The 18,018-nt window shown below is 34.7% G+C and overlaps 3 protein-coding genes across 3 annotated transcripts; 1 reads left to right on the plus strand and 2 right to left on the minus strand.

The window, feature by feature from the left end:
- Positions 1-381: 381 nt before the first annotated feature.
- LOC145072878 (ATP-dependent Clp protease) lies at positions 382-4,174 on the minus strand. Its single transcript, XM_079019367.1, has 14 exons — positions 3,306-4,174; positions 3,036-3,177; positions 2,860-2,943; positions 2,710-2,756; positions 2,547-2,621; positions 2,384-2,461; positions 2,238-2,294; positions 2,078-2,148; positions 1,883-1,982; positions 1,705-1,809; positions 1,535-1,597; positions 1,270-1,392; positions 1,019-1,180; positions 382-578 (listed from the first exon to the last, which is right to left on the minus strand). The coding sequence occupies exons 1-14, from the start codon at positions 4,029-4,031 to the stop codon at positions 504-506; spliced, it is 1,908 nt and encodes a 635-aa protein (XP_078875493.1). The 5' UTR covers positions 4,032-4,174; the 3' UTR covers positions 382-503.
- Positions 4,175-4,939: 765 nt separating this feature from the next.
- Positions 4,940-6,366, minus strand: LOC145072360 (NADH dehydrogenase [ubiquinone] 1 beta subcomplex subunit 3-B-like). Its single transcript, XM_079018773.1, has 2 exons — positions 6,025-6,366; positions 4,940-5,153 (listed from the first exon to the last, which is right to left on the minus strand). The coding sequence occupies exon 1, from the start codon at positions 6,282-6,284 to the stop codon at positions 6,054-6,056; it is 231 nt and encodes a 76-aa protein (XP_078874899.1). The 5' UTR covers positions 6,285-6,366; the 3' UTR covers positions 4,940-5,153; positions 6,025-6,053.
- Positions 6,367-6,504: 138 nt separating this feature from the next.
- LOC145072359 (2-C-methyl-D-erythritol 4-phosphate cytidylyltransferase, chloroplastic-like) lies at positions 6,505-9,274 on the plus strand. The gene is made up of 11 exons (XM_079018772.1): positions 6,505-6,840; positions 7,167-7,238; positions 7,423-7,478; positions 7,657-7,736; positions 7,850-7,932; positions 8,083-8,160; positions 8,304-8,372; positions 8,510-8,578; positions 8,687-8,733; positions 8,874-8,964; positions 9,073-9,274. Exons 1-11 carry the CDS (start codon positions 6,601-6,603, stop codon positions 9,139-9,141), a joined length of 954 nt encoding a protein of 317 aa, XP_078874898.1. The 5' UTR covers positions 6,505-6,600; the 3' UTR covers positions 9,142-9,274.
- The last annotated feature ends 8,744 nt before the right edge of the window (positions 9,275-18,018 follow it).

The following is an 18,018-nucleotide window of genomic DNA, read 5'->3' on the forward strand; positions in this document are numbered from 1 at the left end:
CAAATTTGTAATAAATTTTAAAATGTAAGCCAAAAGTATAAATTTTGGACCAAATTTATAAAAACATTCAAAATCTATGCCAAAATGTAATTTTTGAAACTTGGATGACCTATCGTCCGGACGAAAGGGTTAAACTGAATATGATTACCGGTTTTTTGAACTTAATTGAATAAAAAAAGATACAAAAACTAAATCGATTATGAAATCAATATGTAAGGATTTTTTTGCAGTTTTCCCTTTCTTTCTATATTATGATTTCAAATAAGTTGGAAATTATATACACTCCACGGCAAGGCATTCCCACATTTTCACTAGGTTGCATGTTACCAAAAAACTTGATCATTCTTTCAAGTTGATCCAAAATGTTATTGGAACAGTCTATCAGTTGGAGATGTTAAAATTGCATTAAAATTTTGTGAAAATACATCAACTTTTATTCTTGGGTTTAAAAATGTACATAGCCAAATACAAATACATATATGATGATAACGACGATGATGTTTTCACAAACTCATGGCTCTTGATGTGACCTCCAAATCCCCTTCCATAGTACCACCCTTATTCCCTTGTGTTGCTTCCTAAAATCCATCATCCAAAATTAACTTCAATCAAACACTAAAACTTAAGACTTAATGGGGAAAGTTGAAATTTTCCCCACTTTGCCTATCAATACATTCTTCATGCATTAAGTCAAAAAAACTCTTTGAATGAAACTAGATGACCATTCATCCTTCTATTCTAAAAACAAATTCCACAATATTTCATCAATTTCATTAAATATCATAAGTTTTAACATGAGAGAAACAAAAAAAGAGGTAAATAGGTAACGGGTTTGTGTCTTAATACATTAAACCATGTTTTTTGGCTTAACCCATTAAGTCATGATGTCCATATTAAGTCAAAAAGAAACAACACCTTAATGCACAAAGAACAACCATATCGAAAAACTGTGTTTTTTTTTCTTTTTCTTTAATTTCTAAGTGGTTAAATTTATTGAAATGAAGGAAGAAGAATATACCAATGGATGTGTTGAGTTTAGATTATTGAGGTATTTTTGTAATGCATTAATTCCATAAAGAATCTTTGCACCAGTTCCTGGTTGTTCTTCTGATCCTATAGCCTCTTCATCAACCACCACTGCATCAACAAAATCAGCTCCTTGGTGGGGAGGATTGGGAACCTATAATTTCCCACAATTTGTTTTAAAAAAAAATTAAGTAAGGTACAAAAGGGTGGAATTATTTTTATAAAAAAAAAAAAAAAAAATACCTCAAACATTGAATCCACCAGAATATTTTCTAAAATGGCTCTTAGACCACGTGCACCCGTGTTCTTGGCAATTGCTTTTTTTGCAATTAATCTTAGTGCAGTATCAGTAAAATGTAACTTCACCTGAAATACAAAAATGGAATCAAGTAGAACCATTATTACTTTTATTCTATTTTTTACTAGGAAATGCGAGAAAATATATATATATATATATATATATATATATATATATATATATATATATATATATAATTTTTATTTTTACATTGTTCATGGCGAACATCCTTTTGTACTGCTTTCCAAGAGCATTTTTCGGCTCTGTTAGAACCTGTCGATAATAAATTTACAGAAAAAATAAAATAAAAAATGGAGTTTATGTAATAAGCAAATAAATGAAAGTAGGTTGCTATTTCTTGCAATTAGCTGAATATAAACCTGAAGAAGTTGATCTTCATCTAGAGCTGATGAACTGACTAGAATAGGAAATCGACCAATAAACTCGGGTATCAAACCATATGCAACAAGGTCACCACTTTCTACCTACAATTTTAAAACACAAATTTTCACAACTGATTACTTAAAATGTGAATAAAATGTTAAAATTGCTACTCACAGATTCCAACAATGAAGATGTAACCACAGCATTGGTTAATCCACCACCTCTCATATTAGCCCTCACCGGAGCACCAAACCCAATAGATGAATCTTGTCGTCTGGGGCAAAATAGTAAAATGTTCAAAAAAAAAAAAAAAATCAATAGATGAATATATTAAAATAATTCATGAGTATATTGTTTATAGTTTTATACCTCTCAGAAATGGTTTTCTCCAGATCAACAAAGGCCCCACCACATATAAAAAGGATATCTTTTGTATCCACCTGCAGATATTTCAATCAACATGAATTACTAATCAGTATTTTAAAGAAAAGGGTAAATTAGACATTAGCTATTAAGGCAAATAAAAGACCTGAATGCCATCACCCTGAGGCTGCTTTCGAGCTCGATTATCAGGAACATTAACAATCTGAAAAATAAACAATCAAATTTTATAAAGTTGAGAACTTTAAATAATAAAAAAAATCAACAATGTACATATGAATCAATACAACTCACAGTTCCTTCAAGCATTTTGAGCAATGCTTGTTGAACCCCTTCACCAGATACATCTCTGCCACTATTTAAACTTTCAGCCTGCATACATATTTTTTTAACTTTTAACCGAAAAAACATAAATAAAAATCAAAGTTTTCTTCCATGAATGCAAAGAACACAAGACCTTTTTAGTTATCTTATCAACTTCATCTATGTACACAATTCCTTGTTGAGCTGCTTCCACATTGAAGTCAGCAGCCTGAATCCAGTCAACCAAAATACACCAAATGGTCAACAGGTATATGCATAAAGTCAATGTTGACCAAAACTATATATTTATAACTTACCACAAGAAGCTTATACAATATTGATTCCACATCTTCTCCAACATAACCTGCCTACAGAAGAGGGTAATGAAATATCAAGAAACTGATGTATACATACATACATACATACATGAATTTTGTATCTGATGTAAGGTACAACTTATATCAAACCTGCCTGTGTCAAAGTAGTAGCATCAGCAATAACAAAAGGAACATTCACTACACGAGCTAAGGTCTTTGCAAGTAATGTCTTCCCTGTCCTTTCAGTCAAATTCATGATATAACAATCAAAACAAAAGAATTTTGAATATAATAAACAAAAAGAGAATCAAGAAATAAGTGAAAACCTGAGCCAGTTGGACCCATTAACAGAACATTGCTCTTATCTAACTCAACATGATCCACATCTTGGTTTTCAGTTTCTTGATTTGTATGCATAGAGGCGTGATAAATTCTCTTGTAGTGGTTATATACAGCAACTGAAAGCACCTGTCAGATTGTCCATATTGCATAAACGTTACAAATACAGAAATCAAAAAGATAAATCGTTTCAATTGATACAGCTCTACTGTAAACGTTACAAACTGATGCCCCATAATAATTAGTAAAACACACACCTTTTTAGCCTGTTCTTGCCCAATTACAAACTCATTAAGGCCTCTGCATATCTCCTTTGGTGTCGGCAATTCTATCCCAAACTTTGATCCACCCGACCACCCATTGTTACCCTGTCCATCGCCATCACACTCTCCACGCTTCTCTTGCTCCTCCACCGCCACACCACCAGCATCCACCGTCGGACCATCTACTGTATCCCCACCACCGTAAGACCTTAACTTCTCCCACATTTTAACGCCTACTTTCCTGTTTTCGTCAACATCATTAGCATTAGCATTAGCAATAATTCCCACATCTCCCTCCTTCCCGGCTCTAATCCTTCCAATTTCAATAAAGCTCCCTTGAAGAAGCGGGTCTATCTTAAACGGCCGGAAATAATAAGCAGTTCTGCAGTTACGGCACATGTTAAGGGCATGGTAGATGCCAGTATCGGAAGTGATCGATAGAGGGCGGTTTGAAAAAAGTAGGGTCATGAGTTGGGAACATCTAGGGCAGTTAACTTGGGCTTTAATATGATCATAATTGTCGGAACTTCCTTCCCATTTATGGCGATTTTGTTGAAACCCTAAAAGTCGAAACTTGAAATAGTTTGATTGATGCAGTTGTGGTGGAGGTATGAGGAGGTTTAGTGGAGTATGGTGGTGATAGGTTGAGGATGATGAAAAAGAAATTGCTCTGATATGCTTACTAAGAATCTTGGATTTCCACCTCAACATCGAGGACATGACTACTCTGCTTCTTTCTCCAAAGCATACAAAACATAAATTACAAGCAAACGAAGCAATGACTGTGCGAGTGCGAGTGCGAGTGCGAGTGTGTGTGAGAGAGAGAGAGAGTCCAGACGGCGATGTTATATCAATACCGAAGTTATCCAATAAAAGGAAGTAGGTAAAACAGCTTGCAAAAAGATCAAATAAAAGAAAGTTGGTAAAACTGCTTGAAAAAAAATGATAGAATATTTGGTCCCAAAAATAGATTTAAAAATAATGGAGTATGAAAAAAGTAGAATATGAAGAAAATTATATAAAATTGACTAATAGAAGTTAATACAAATTACGTTTAGAAAACCTATTGTCTATATTATATATATTGAATACATAAAATAAATGTAATGTACAACACAACATGATATTAATAGAGTGAATGACAAACACACATCAACCTTAAAGGCCCCAACTATACTAGGTTTTAGGGGCGTGTCAAGAAACTAAAACCTAATAACAAAAAAATTGGAAATTCCAGACGTTAAAAAAGGTACAATAAGTGACGTACAAATTACATAATCTATCTTTTATATGGTGCTTTTTTTTTTCCTTTCATGTAGAAATACAGAATTAAGTATTTATATGGCTTGGGTTGTATACCTTTTCTTATATATTTGGTTTTTGTGATTCAGGTGGTTTATTAGTTAAGAACTTGACAACATGACAAAAGAATGTCCTTAGTAAACGATGATGATGATGATAAAACTATGTACTTACATTGGCGATTGACATTTTACTAAAAGAGTTGTAATGAAGAAGACAAAGCAGTTGTGGATTTATTTATCAATTTACTTGATGTACTTATTTATTTATTTGTTTGTCTTAGTTTGAACAACATGGTTACTAAAGAGTTGAAGTGAAGAGGAACATAACAAACAAAAAACACATTGATTCTTCAAATGACAGATAGATCCAAAGGTCTTAAAGCACGCAGCAAGAAAATTATACATAACATGCTTTATCAAATCATTGTCATACGAATATGAGAAATGCTTTTATTTAAACAAGTAATTAGATTGGATAGGATTGAGTATTCCTAATCATGTATGCATGGCTTCCCTTCACAAATCACAATCACAGCACCTGAAAAATATACAGAAAACCATCACTTCCAAATCAATAACCAAATCAAGTTGTTCATCATCAAATAACTTGCTGTATTTCAATCTTTTTTCAAAACCAGATAATGATTTAATCCCTTTGGCGCAAATTGTGTTTTATGTATTTTGTCCAAATTAACCTTTCTCCAAACTCCAAATGCCATCAAATATAATCCTTCATTTATGATCTATCGACTTTTTTACTCAACAACTTGACATAAATCACAAACATATGACCTATCTACCTAGCTTTGAATTATATAACAGACAAGTGTTATAAAGACTAAAAATAAAGGAGGGTAAAGTCCAGGCTTCAACCTCATACTTATCTTCACACCTTCATATATACAATACTCAATTACATTAACAATGATATGGTTTTGCAATGTATTCTTGTAATGATCTTACTTACAGATAAAGAAGAAACCCAAAAGTCAAAGACTTGATGGCTTAAAACAATAACCCAAACTTTGGGGATTCACATTGTTTTCAAGATTCAGTTTATTTTTCTTGAACACATATGCAGACATGAATTGAGTTTGTTTGTATGATCTCTCAAAGTACACGAAATTCAAGCTATATGGGTTGGAAAGATTGGGTAAATACGTAAAACTTCAATTCAACCATTGATAATACGCTGGAGCTATTTAAGAACAAAAACCTAGATTTTGGCATAATTCAAAATATCTTTAAGTAGCATTTGATGATACAACTGAATGAGATACAAATAGATTTATAATCGGGAGTGTCAAGACGCCCAATTTAGGAAATTGTACACATTCACGTTGCAGCGGAAACAACAAGAAAAATAACCTAAAAACTGAAAAAGGGGGAAGAAATGAAATTTGACTCACAATCACAATCACAATCACAATCACGAATCTCAGTGAGAATGCGAAGGTGAAGAAGCTGCAGCAGGGTGGTGAGATTGGGAGTGCGAAGGAGCGTAGATCTTGTTGTAAGCAGTTTCACCAACGAGATAGATGCCGAACGCGACCAGGGCTATCCCGAGCCCAGGAGTTGCGTGACGAAACTGATTCGTGAGCATCGGATGCTTCCTCCATTCATCCCTTCGCCTGAAGAACTCTCCGGTTGGTCCTAATGTCTTCCCCATCGTCGTCGATTGATCTGTGTCGCCGCCCCGGTTTGCTGCCTTGTTTGCCTTGCCCCAATCCCAATGGATACGAATGGCTGACTTCGGCCTCTACTTGGGCCATACACACTCAAAGCCCATAAGCAGATTGTTATCGATCGATTCGATACCCCAATAACCCGACCCAAAGAAAATGATTATACCCGGATCGCCATATCCAGATTTTCACAAGATGCTGCTCTTCAAGTTTTAACAAGAATGGCATCTTATTGTTGTCTCTCTTCACCGGTTTCAGGGGCGAACAAGAGGTGGTCAGCGGTGTTGCAGAGAGAAAGGGATGACGATTCTTCAAGTTATGCCTTCCGCCATTTCACCTTCCTCTCAGATTTCCCTATCTCAAAGTCAAATTCCATCCAACTCCATCTACCTATCGTCAGTTCACCACTGCCAGCATCCTCGATTCGTATCTCCTTGCTCGTTAAGTACGAGAAATTCCACTTTCCCTAGACGCCGCTCAATTATTAGAAGCTATACAATCAATTGCTCCGCTCATGATTCTGCTAGCATTACAAACCAGGTGAGCGAGCTTCGACAATAATGAATTCTAGTTACTCTTAAGAATCTATATGCAAGTATTGTTAGCTAGAGCTTAGGAAGTTGAAATTGGAGCCATTTTGGATCAAATCACAAACGAGGTTTACTAAGAATCGAATCAGTATTGGGTTTGACAAATGATTTCGTCTAGCAACATCAATTTGATCTTGTAATGTTGCTGGAATCAGTTGCAGTTTTATAGACTAACATAAATGATCATATATACCAAATTTCCAATTCCCAGCCTCAAAATCAAATGCTTCGAAACACCAAGTAATTGGTCAACTGGATTTGATTACTATTTTGCAGAGCAGTGAATCTGTTAAAGAGAAAAGTGTCTCCGTGGTTCTTCTAGCTGGAGGGAAGGGAAAGCGAATGGGTGTAAGTCTCTCTCAATCCTGTTCCCACTGATGATACAAACATAATCAAATTCTTATCTTGGAGTTTACAATTTTGTTCAATTTTCAACATTTGGATCACTGAGCTCCTCATATTTTTTGGCAAGTGGGATTGGTCTCTCATGATGATGACTGTTTGTTTGACTTTGATCTTGTTTTGTGAGTAGGCAAGCATGCCAAAGCAGTATCTTCCACTTTTAGGGCAACCAATTGCTTTGTATAGGTAATTTGGTAACTATCACTTCTTGTCATATTTGGATTTTGGAGCACCTAAAAATCAAAATAGTATTACTATTTTGGTAGTTTTAAAGAAGGGTTAAATGCTTTTATATGCAACAATGTGTCACATTTTCCCTGATTTATGCAATAATAAAGTGGTTAAATACTTCATTCTTTTGTAGTTTCTACACTTTCTCACGGATGCCAGAGGTTAAAGAAATCATTGTAGTTTGTGATCCATCTTACCAGGATATTTTTGAAGGTCTGAAAACATGTTTGCAGAAATACAATATTGTGTGTGTGTGTGTGTGATTAACACACATTTTGATCTTTTATCGCACACAAAAGAAGCTCATTTTTCTTTTTTCGTATCAGATGCTAGACAGAAAGTCAATGTTGACCTGAAATTTGCATTGCCGGGAAAAGAAAGACAAGATTCTGTGTTCAGTGGACTTCAGGTTCATTCTCATCTCTCATAATGTTTACTCATGCATAACTTATTAATAACTATTTGTTTTAATCATTTTTATAGTTGAGAATAATTACATGTTATTAATAGCATGAAACACAAAAGAAGCTCATTTTTTTTTTTTCGTTTTTGTAAACAGGCAATTGATTTGAATTCTGAACTTGTATGCATCCATGATTCAGCGAGACCTTTGGTAACTTCTAGTGATGTACAAAAGGTTTGTTTTCCAATTTACCTTTTCCATCTCCACATAAATTTTAAAAAGTAAAAAAAAAATTGTTACATAAATAAATATCTAATTGGTGTCATGTCAGTTGCATAAATTGGTAAAAAAGTGAAACATTCTTTTTAAATTGACAGGTTCTAAATGATGGTTTGCATGTTGGAGCTTCAGTACTTGGTGTTCCTGCTAAAGCAACTATCAAAGAGGTAGTATTTTATACTAAATACAAAAATAAAAATAAAAATTAATTCATTTACCTAAAGTTTTTATACTTTTTATTTTGGGTACATTACAAATAGTCGTTGGTAATTTATATATATATTTTTTAAATATATATACGCAGGCAAATAGCGAATCTTTTGTAGTTAAGACTTTGGACAGAAAAACACTTTGGGAAATGCAAACTCCACAGGTTTAATTATATTTATATTTATATATAATATATATGTACACAATTAAAAAGTCAGCATTTTGACCATTTCAATTTTCTATTTGTGATTTCAATCTTTTTTTTTTTCAGGTCATCAAGCCTGAGTTATTGAAGAAAGGTTTTGAGCTTGTAAATAGGTACCACATTCATTTTCATTTCGTTTGTTTAATACTCCAAAAGAAGAGAATTCTTGTTCTCATTTAATTTTATTGTAAATTATTCATAATATATTAGTAAGGGATTGATTCCCTATTTTTAATTTTTGGGTACACAACAGAGAAGGCCTTGAAGTCACAGATGACGTGTCAATTGTTGAGCATCTCAGACATCCTGTGTACATCACAGAAGGATCTTATACTAACATAAAGGTAATTTATCATTAGTAATTCATTTAATAGTGTATTATAATTAATTTATAGACAAAAAAAATCTATATCAAGAATATGAATATTTATAGATGGATGTACACATTGCAGGTTACAACTCCCGACGATCTATTACTTGCTGAAAGAATATTAAATACTGCCTCATTTGTGACAGCTTAACAATTCTACTGTAAATGTTATGACATGACATGACATGCATACAACATAGGAACATTATTAAACACATTTTAATCCATGTATTAATCAAAAGCCTTTTCTCTATATAATCCTACTAGTGTATATTCCTTGTCCATATCGAATATATGCTTTTTACAAGGTTTAATTACATTTTAGCTTTTAAAAGAGAGATCAAATTAAAGGTAAAGCTTCGTACGGGTTTAAAGTTTGTATTTTATGCAAAAAGTTGTTAATCTAAAAAAGCTTTTATGTTTTATATCATTTTTACACTTTTCAAAAGTTTGCAACTACTTTTCCCGAACAATTATATACAAATAAAATATGTCATTGTATTTTAGTCCTCTGAATTGTTAAATAAGGATTTTTAAACCACTATTAGGTGTTGATTTACTTAAATTATGTAATGTGTTTTCTAGTTCATTGCTAGTTTCTTAGTGAAAATTCAGTTGTTAAAAGAAAAACATATTTGAATGAAAGAACGATCAAGAAACTCCATGAATTTACGTGGAACACATTAAGATATAAATGTAGCAATATCAAGGGAGATTGAAATGAAATTGTATGATGTTTTTACCAAGAAAAAAAGGTGAACCGATAACATGTAAATTTGTTTGTTTTGCATATGAAGAAGAATGTTTTTGTTCCAAATTTGTTTATTTGTTAGTTACAATCATTTCTTAGGTAAGAGGTTTGTAAGAAAAAAAATGATCCTTCCTTTTAAATGATATCAAGCACAAAGCACTACCACAAATGCAGTTCTATATATGTTTTTTGCGCATATTTACACCTTTGTTTGGCAGCCGAAATTTTATACAACGAGCAAGATGCTAAACTAAAATTATGTTCAACAATATCTACAAACTAAAAAGTGCGTAGAATCATTAACTTAAACGAAAAAATGTGTCATAACAAATTGTTTTCAAGTCTCCATGTATTTTAAAAGGGCTAATTAAATGTTTAACACAGCAACTTTGTATAAGCCCCAACCTAATTTTAGATAGCTATTATCTGAAAAATAAATAATATTGAAAATATAATTGTAAAGTTCATGATTTTTTTAATAGAAATAATACGTATTTTATAAGATAGTTATTTGAAAATCTATGTTGGGGGTACTAATTGTAACAAAGGGCCAAAGTGATGTGGTAGGAGTCGATTTATATTTGGAAAAGTTTAATTCGGCTTCCATATTTGAAGAAATGGCTTTGCATGGAGATGCGCAAATCTGTTTTTCAAACCGAATCACACAAATTTGAAAATCGATTCCGGTTTTCGGCAAACAAGTTTAAGGACAAAATTTGTTGTGATTAAAAATTCTTGAACATTTGCTTCAAAACCAGTTTGCAAAACTTATGTTTTTGACACTTTCTCTGTATTTTGCTGAATTTGATTTCAGTGTAGGAATTTAATTGAAAGTTTCATTGTTTGTTGGAAACAATTCAATAAGCAAAATTCCCTCCTTTGACACTTTTTCTAACCCATCAATTTGCAACCTACCAACCCGTTTATTATACAAGTCATGTTTGAGTTTGGAAATAATTTTGTCCCTTGACTTGTGAACCCATTTATTTTTTAGCTTAAAAATGTATTTATTAAATAAAAGAAAGAGTAATGACTAATAAGTAAATATATATGATATTTTGACTTTTTTTTTCTATGACCCGTGTATTGGTGTTTTTAGGTTATGATAGCAATATACTTGCGGAATTTCACATAACAATTATGAGTACATGCAACCTAAAACAAGACCTATGGTTTTTCACTATTAATAGCAACATACTTTACGAAACAAAACTAATATCCAACAGTAATCTAAATTACTCGTAAGAAAAGATACCTTTAAATAATCAAATATGTTCATTTCTTGAGTTCTTTGAATGGTCCATGGAAAGCAAGCGCAAAAAGTATACATGCCTCTAATTGTTCACACCCAAACCCTAAGACACTAGAAAGACAAGAGGAGAGAGGATGAAGGAAGAGAATTTCGTTCTCTACCTTCTAGGTATGAGAAGTCACGAAAATATGATGCATAAGGGCCCTATTTATAATTTAGGTAACTTGCACATGAATCTAGATTTCAATAACTAAATAATAGATTTAATCCCCAATTCAAATCATTTCTTTATCTGCTACCAAAAGGCTTTCAGAAACCCTAGAATCTCCCTTAAAACTGTCCCTACTATGGGAGGTTCTAGAATTGCCTATTTTGTTCAACTATTAAACAATTACAATTCACCGCTTGCACATTTAATTAATTCCAATTAATTATGGATTAATTCAGATTAATAATTATTAATTCAGTTTATTTCTAATTAATTCAAAATTAGTTATTAACTATTTCTAATTAAGATATTAATCATATAATATATATTAAAAAATCATTTTATCTCTTTCCTAATATCAATTCTAGCTATTTCTTGTAACATCCCGTTTTGAATAGAGTAATTAAATAATAAATCAAGAACCCCAGGAAGTAATTATTTTGATTATTTTATATTATTAGAGCTTAAAATTTAATAATAATTATTGGAATGTAGACTCTGGGGGTTAAAGAATGATATTTGACTTAATTTGAAAGGATCTTGAATGACTGGGGTTAAAAAAGTAAATTCTGGACCTATGTTGAAAGGAATTGTTGAATGAGGGGCTGTGGTGTAAATTACGGACTAGATTTGAAAAGATTCTTGAAGTCAGGGTAGAAATGGTAACATTTGGATTTAAATTGAAAGAAAGAATGATGGAGGGGCTGATCTTGTAATTATGGGAAAATGTCTATGAGGGGCGGGGTATTTAGCCGTTACCCATCCGGTAACCCTAACCCTAGTCATGACTTGTGCAGCCGCCACCCTACTCCCTCTCCACTCTCCTTCTCCAACCGTCGCCATCTGAAGAATCGTCGGACGTCGGGGTCGCCGGAAGAAGCCGCCACGACCATTGTTGTTTCAGGGAGGACCGATCGAGGGTGCTGGTCGAGCCTCCTCGCTGCCACTGCTGCCATACGGTTGTTTCACCGAGTTGTTGTCGTCGCTGCTGTTTCCTGTGTTGCTACCGCCGCAACCCACAGTGTTGGGTTTATTTTCCGGGCATGACGTGTGTACTGCTGCTATACTCGGTGGTTCGAACCACCTTCTCCTTTCCTCTCCATTCTGTTTATTGATACGTCGCCACCACCACTGTTGGAGCCTTAAGACCATCGGCATAGTCGGGGACGTCTCTCTGCCGTCAAAGACGAAATGTCGCCGCTGCGGACGTTAGTGCGACTGCTGCCGTTATTTTCCGCCACGGGTGGGTGGCCATATCTGTTATGGGTATGCAAGTCGGGTGCTGTTGTGATTATTGTTTTTGGAGCATTTCTGTTGGCCGGAGATTCGAGGAAAACCCCGCTGCCGCCATGCACCATTGTAGGTGGGTGTGTTTTAGTGGCTGTGTGTATGTATTAGTGTGTGTGTATTATTAGTATATGTGTGTGTGTGTTCTTGGATGGTATTGTAATTGTACAAATGGAATAAAGGAAAGAAAGCCAAAACCACCACCATGAGGTGGTGGCTGCCGCCACCGGCCGCCGTGTCGGGTGGCGGTGTGCCTTGTTGATGTTGTGATTTGGTTTGGATGTTTGGACAAGGGAATAAAACCCTAATGGTCCCAAAGAAGCCTTAAGGGGCTTAGTGAAACCTTATTGGGCCTAATGAAGCCCTAATTGACATTAAAGCCCAAACATGTGTCTAATGGGTCTAATGGACACTAATTGACCTAAAAGCCCAACAAATTGATAAATAGGCTAATATTTGGATTGGGAACCCTAATTAGGGTTTGGAAAACCCTAATGCCGATAAAACCCTAATTTGGGGAATTAACCGGGACACGCGAATTATTTAATAACTTGAGATATTAAATAATAATCATTGGCAAAGATTAATCTAAGCAATATTGGACTTAATGGATTAAGTCCTTAATGGGTTGAGTGAGAAACACTTCGCCCTAATTGTCATTTTATGTGAACCTAATTTCACTTGGGTTTATTATTTGGCCTTTCAATTGGGCCTTGATGATCGGATTATTAATGGGCTTTGAGGTGAGGCCTATATGAGGAGTTGGGCCCAATTTGGAAAACTGGGCCATAGATGGGCCATAGTTTAGGCCTTAATGATTATATGATGTTGGGCCTTAGAATAAGACCATGTATAGGCTTGGGCCTAATTTGGAAAATTGGGCCATATGTTGGGCTTTGATTCCCAGTTGACTTTAGGCCTATGGGTTGGGCCCTGGGCTTGAATAAAACCAACCTTGGGGTAATGTAGTAACTATCCAAGGATGCATTTATGGTTATGCGTTGGGACCCAATATTAATTAGGTGTTATTTTAGTGTTGACAGTTCGGGAATCTGTCATCCAGCAGTTGGGGTTGAGTCTACGGAACTTCAGCTGTGTAGGATTGTGTCTACGGGACTTCAGCAGTGCCAGGTGAGTTACCTTCACTATATCAACAGGGTCTAAGGCACCAAGGCCGGCCCTTTATGAATTGTATTCGGATTATTGCATGTTATGTTTACTGATTTACATCCTGGTAGTTAGGATGGTGATATGCTATGCTTTAGTGACTCGGTTGGGTCGGTGTCCTGGTTATAGGATGTTACTATGCTATATGATCTGTTAGATCGGTTGGATTTTTATATGAGTTATGCTAGCGTATGATAGTTATGTGCACATGTGTGTTTGATTGGGGGTGTGTAACGCCCGTAGATCCGGGCTAGTCAATTTAGAGATAATAGGGGTCGAAAATGACCTTTCAGCAAAAGATTATTTATAATAAATAATCTTAACCAAGTTTTAGTATATGTTACAAGGTTCCCGTACATATAGAGAGCGCCGAAATCCGAGTTATAACGAAGAAGTTATGATCCGTCGAAGTTTCGCGACGGAACCGGCACGACACCGGGAAGTATAAACAGTGAATTTACGATAGAGCAACTTTTAGCCTTAACGATCTAAACAAAAGTCATAGAAAATGTTAAACCAAGAGTGTCCATAAAAAGAATGCCCAAATCTGACTTCGTATGAGGAAGTTATGATTTTTCTAAGATTTAGCATAACAGTGCACAACCCGAAAATTCGAATTTTAGATCGGTAGATTTTCAGCCAAAATAATCTAAACGAGAAATGAAGATATCGTTAATAGGAGTTAAACGATAAAAAGATAGTAAAAAACAGAGCTTGTATGCGAAAGTTATGGACAAAGCTTAGTCTCTACTTTTCGAGCGCGGCAAATTCGATACAGTTTTATCTGAGATAGATTGAGAATTAGCCAACGAGGTCTAAATGAAAGTTGTAGTACTCGTAAATAACAGCGCGTGGATATAAATAAAGTCGGAAACGGAGCTCGTATGCGAAAGATATGGATGAAGCTTAGTCGCTACTCTTCGAGCGCGATAAATACGATACAATTTTTGTAAATCTGAGATAGAAGGAGAATTAGCCGATGCGATCTAAATGAAAGTTGTAGTCCTCGTAAATACCAATGCATGGATATAAAGAACGTAGAAAACGGAGCTCGTACGCGGAAGATACGGACGAAACTTAGCGGCTACTTTACTATAAAATCCCTATAAATAAAGGGTGAACCATTCATTATAACTTCTTCGTTATAAATCCGATTTCGAAAATCCTTATATCCATGAAAAGGCAACATGCCCCAACCCTAGACGAAATCTCCAAACCCAATGAAGAAGGAATCCTTAATACCATGCAAAAAACCAATTCTACCTTCCCCCAAACCTAAAATTTCAAATTGGTCTGACTCCCTGACAGACCGTCCATATTGAACCACTAGCATGCCAAATCCTTATTGAATTCCAAACCAAACAAAATGCTTCCAACCCTTGATTATCTTGATGCTTCCATTGGGAACAAAATCACTGACCATATACTGCTGTAGAACACTTATACTTGACAGAAGGCTCAGATAATCCTTCGAGTAGAAGATTCGTCTCTACAACGGTTAGACTCAGATAAGAGCTGGGCAATAATGTCAAATCAATTTCTCGTAGATTATTTAATCCAAACTGCAAGTGACTTAGCATATTTCCCAAATAACAAGCGACACTATACACAAATCCGAAATCACTAATACCGTCCGACTCATCTTGCTGCCTCCTAGCTGCTTTCCAAAAGAAACTAAGACCTCCCTGGTCCAACTAACCTTCCAACTAACCAGTTCACCAGATTCCTGCCCGGTTGCTAAGCCGAATACATACACAGTTTCCCCACATGACTTCCGAATGAAAGCCTCATCTTGCAATAACTACCCTAGATCGTGCCACTCATGGTGTCACACCCCCGAACTAGAATGGCAAAAATGTCCGAGGGTGGATGAAGTCATTGTACAGTATCATAACAATTGAATATAAATGAAACAAAGCATAACAACCATTACAGTGAATATTTAATAAGTTTACATTGTAATAAAATATTGTTTACATGATATCTAATGCATGTGACAAAAATGAAAAGTGTGATGTGACGTCGTCCCATCCACCAAAAACTCTTGTGGTTACTTGTTTACCGATTTCCTGAGAATACAAGTGATTTTGAAAAGTGTCAACAATTAAGTTGGTGAGTTCATAAGCTTTTTTGCATGAAAAGGATTTGTAACTGTTTCGTGAAAATGATAGTGTATAATTTCATAAAATCTAATATTTTCTTTAAAAATGAGTTGTAATTCTTAAATCCCAAGACTAGCAATGTAAGAAACATTGTACTGTAAAATGATGTAATGAAGTCTTATCTTTATATAAAACTTCTCGAAGCGTATGTTACCCCGTAAATCAAATGTTTCATAGATACCCTATGTGAGTTATCATAACCATACTAATGTGACTAGTTACCTGAACGACGTGCTTCGGGCGTCGAAACTGTTACAACATTTGTCACCCCAGACCTGCCGGTCTAACTCTAGATAACAATTTAGGTGTGGGGTTGTCAATCCCATATAGATCTATACACAAGTGCCATGCTCTCCCTATAAGAGACCCTAGTTATAGTGCAGGTCTTAGTATGTGTACTCTGGTAGATACGGTGAAGCCAAAGGTCTCACAACTAGTATCAATCGATATATGTGAACTGAACCCTCCTTTTTCTTGTAAATGAAATAATTATACCTTTAAATAATTATATGTTTCTTCTTAAATGATAGTGTAGTTTTGTGACTCCCAAACTATACCAGTTATAGTTTATCTTTTTTGTTTGTTGAGAATATTTGTATAATCTTTTATATAGATACAAAGTTGTTGACTTATCTAATGTCAAGATGTATGGTCAAAACATTTACATTTTTGGGGTGTAATTCACAAAATGGTAAAATAACTAGAATGTGCTCCTTGTTGTTAGAAAAGCTATATTGTGGTAAAAAGTTTCCAAAAACCTTGTAGTTTTACAAATCACAATTTTGATCATGATTTTTATAACATAGATTATGTTTTGTTCTTGTTAGTTTTGCACTTGAAAACTAATATAACACAAGTATATGTATAAAAGCTAGTGATAACCATATCTTATGCAAATAATGGATTATACTTTAACACAAATATGAAATATGCAAGTATTTATGAGATAAACCAAAATTTTGACTTGTATCCCCCCCTCTAAAACATGAAAATCTTGAAAAAGTTGGGGTATGAACTCACTTTGAGTGGATTTGTGGGTTATTTGAAGAGATGATGTGAAGATTCCAAGCCTAAATACTTGAATGAGGTTGATGAACTTCCTTAAGAATGATATTATCCTAAGGGATTTAACACATAATAGTGTGTGTAAATGGGATGAAACTAACATAAAATGTATAGAAACACTAGAGGATCACAAAAATGCTTGCCAAAATCTAAGGACTAAATTGGAGGTAATGATCTTGGAAGAGCTTGAGCTTGTTCTTGATAGAAGAAGGATGGATGATGATGAGAGAAGAAGATGATGGTGATGGAAGTGGATCTCGGCCGAAAATAAAAAGAAGGAATGGATGGGATGTTAGCTTGGTTATCTTTTGAATAATAACCTTGATATTTGTTGGGTAATAGTTTTTATGGGAAGTCGATGCATCCATCACCTCACAAGGTCAGCTTTTCTGTTTTTCTCCCCAACCGAAACCTTTTTATGCTCTACCGAGAACAAGGTTTGTGGTCTAGGCATCACCGAGAACATCAGGGGATTTCGGTCTTAGAGTTTTTGGTCCAAGTAGTATAGGTTTTCGGTTAAGAGGGTTCTCGACCTAGAGGGGTCCTCAACTTAGGGGCTTCTCGGTCTTGGGGTTCTCGTCCATAGAGAGGGTTCTCGGTTTGGGCATGATTTTGGTCCTAACTATCCTCAATTGGTGTTTTCGGTTTTGAGGTTATTTACTTAAAGGGTAATTTCATTTTCTTTTTTTGTCTTTCAAGGTTTATTACAAGCATGGTTTTCAACATATATATATATATATATATATATATATATATATATATATATATATATAATCATACAAATGATGCCTTTGTGGCTTTCAATGATTTTTATTGTAACATATATATACGTTGTGGGTACACTTATACACTAAACCCTTTAGACTTTGCTTGAATCAAAATTTTCCAGTTGTCACATCATCCCCCTATTAGAGGGAATTTCGTCCCGAAATTTGCATCTTGAACAGGTACTTTCAACTATAGGAAAAGTTATGGATACTTCTATTTCATTTGATCATCCCACTCCCAAGTGAATTTGGGTCCTCGCTCGGCGTTCCAGCGGACCTTCACTATTGGTATATGACTTCGTTTCGTCCTTTTTACTTCCCTGTCCATGATTTCTAAAGGTTCCTCTATGAAGTGGTAACTCTCGTTCA

This window comes from Lactuca serriola, chromosome 9 (genome assembly GCF_051521515.1).
Source record: "Lactuca serriola cultivar US96UC23 chromosome 9, Lser_US96UC23_V15, whole genome shotgun sequence".
Taxonomy (NCBI): Eukaryota; Viridiplantae; Streptophyta; class Magnoliopsida; order Asterales; family Asteraceae; genus Lactuca; species Lactuca serriola.

Bases quoted from the DNA above. Each gene is read 5' to 3' on its own strand.
- LOC145072359 (XM_079018772.1), top strand. From the start codon at position 6,601: ATGACGATTCTTCAAGTTATGCCTTCCGCCATTTCACCTTCCTCTCAG. The intron at 7,933-8,082 runs GTTCATTCTCAT...TTTTGTAAACAG, and splicing joins CTGTGTTCAGTGGACTTCAG to GCAATTGATTTGAATTCTGA. The intron at 8,373-8,509 runs GTAGTATTTTAT...ATATATACGCAG, and splicing joins CTAAAGCAACTATCAAAGAG to GCAAATAGCGAATCTTTTGT.
- LOC145072878 (XM_079019367.1), bottom strand. From the start codon at position 4,031: ATGTCCTCGATGTTGAGGTGGAAATCCAAGATTCTTAGTAAGCATATC. The intron at 1,983-2,077 runs GTATAAAACTAT...ATTTTGCCCCAG, and splicing joins GAGAAAACCATTTCTGAGAG to ACGACAAGATTCATCTATTG. The intron at 579-1,018 runs GTATATTCTTCT...GATGGATTTTAG, and splicing joins TAAACTCAACACATCCATTG to GAAGCAACACAAGGGAATAA.
- LOC145072360 (XM_079018773.1), bottom strand. From the start codon at position 6,284: ATGGGGAAGACATTAGGACCAACCGGAGAGTTCTTCAGGCGAAGGGAT.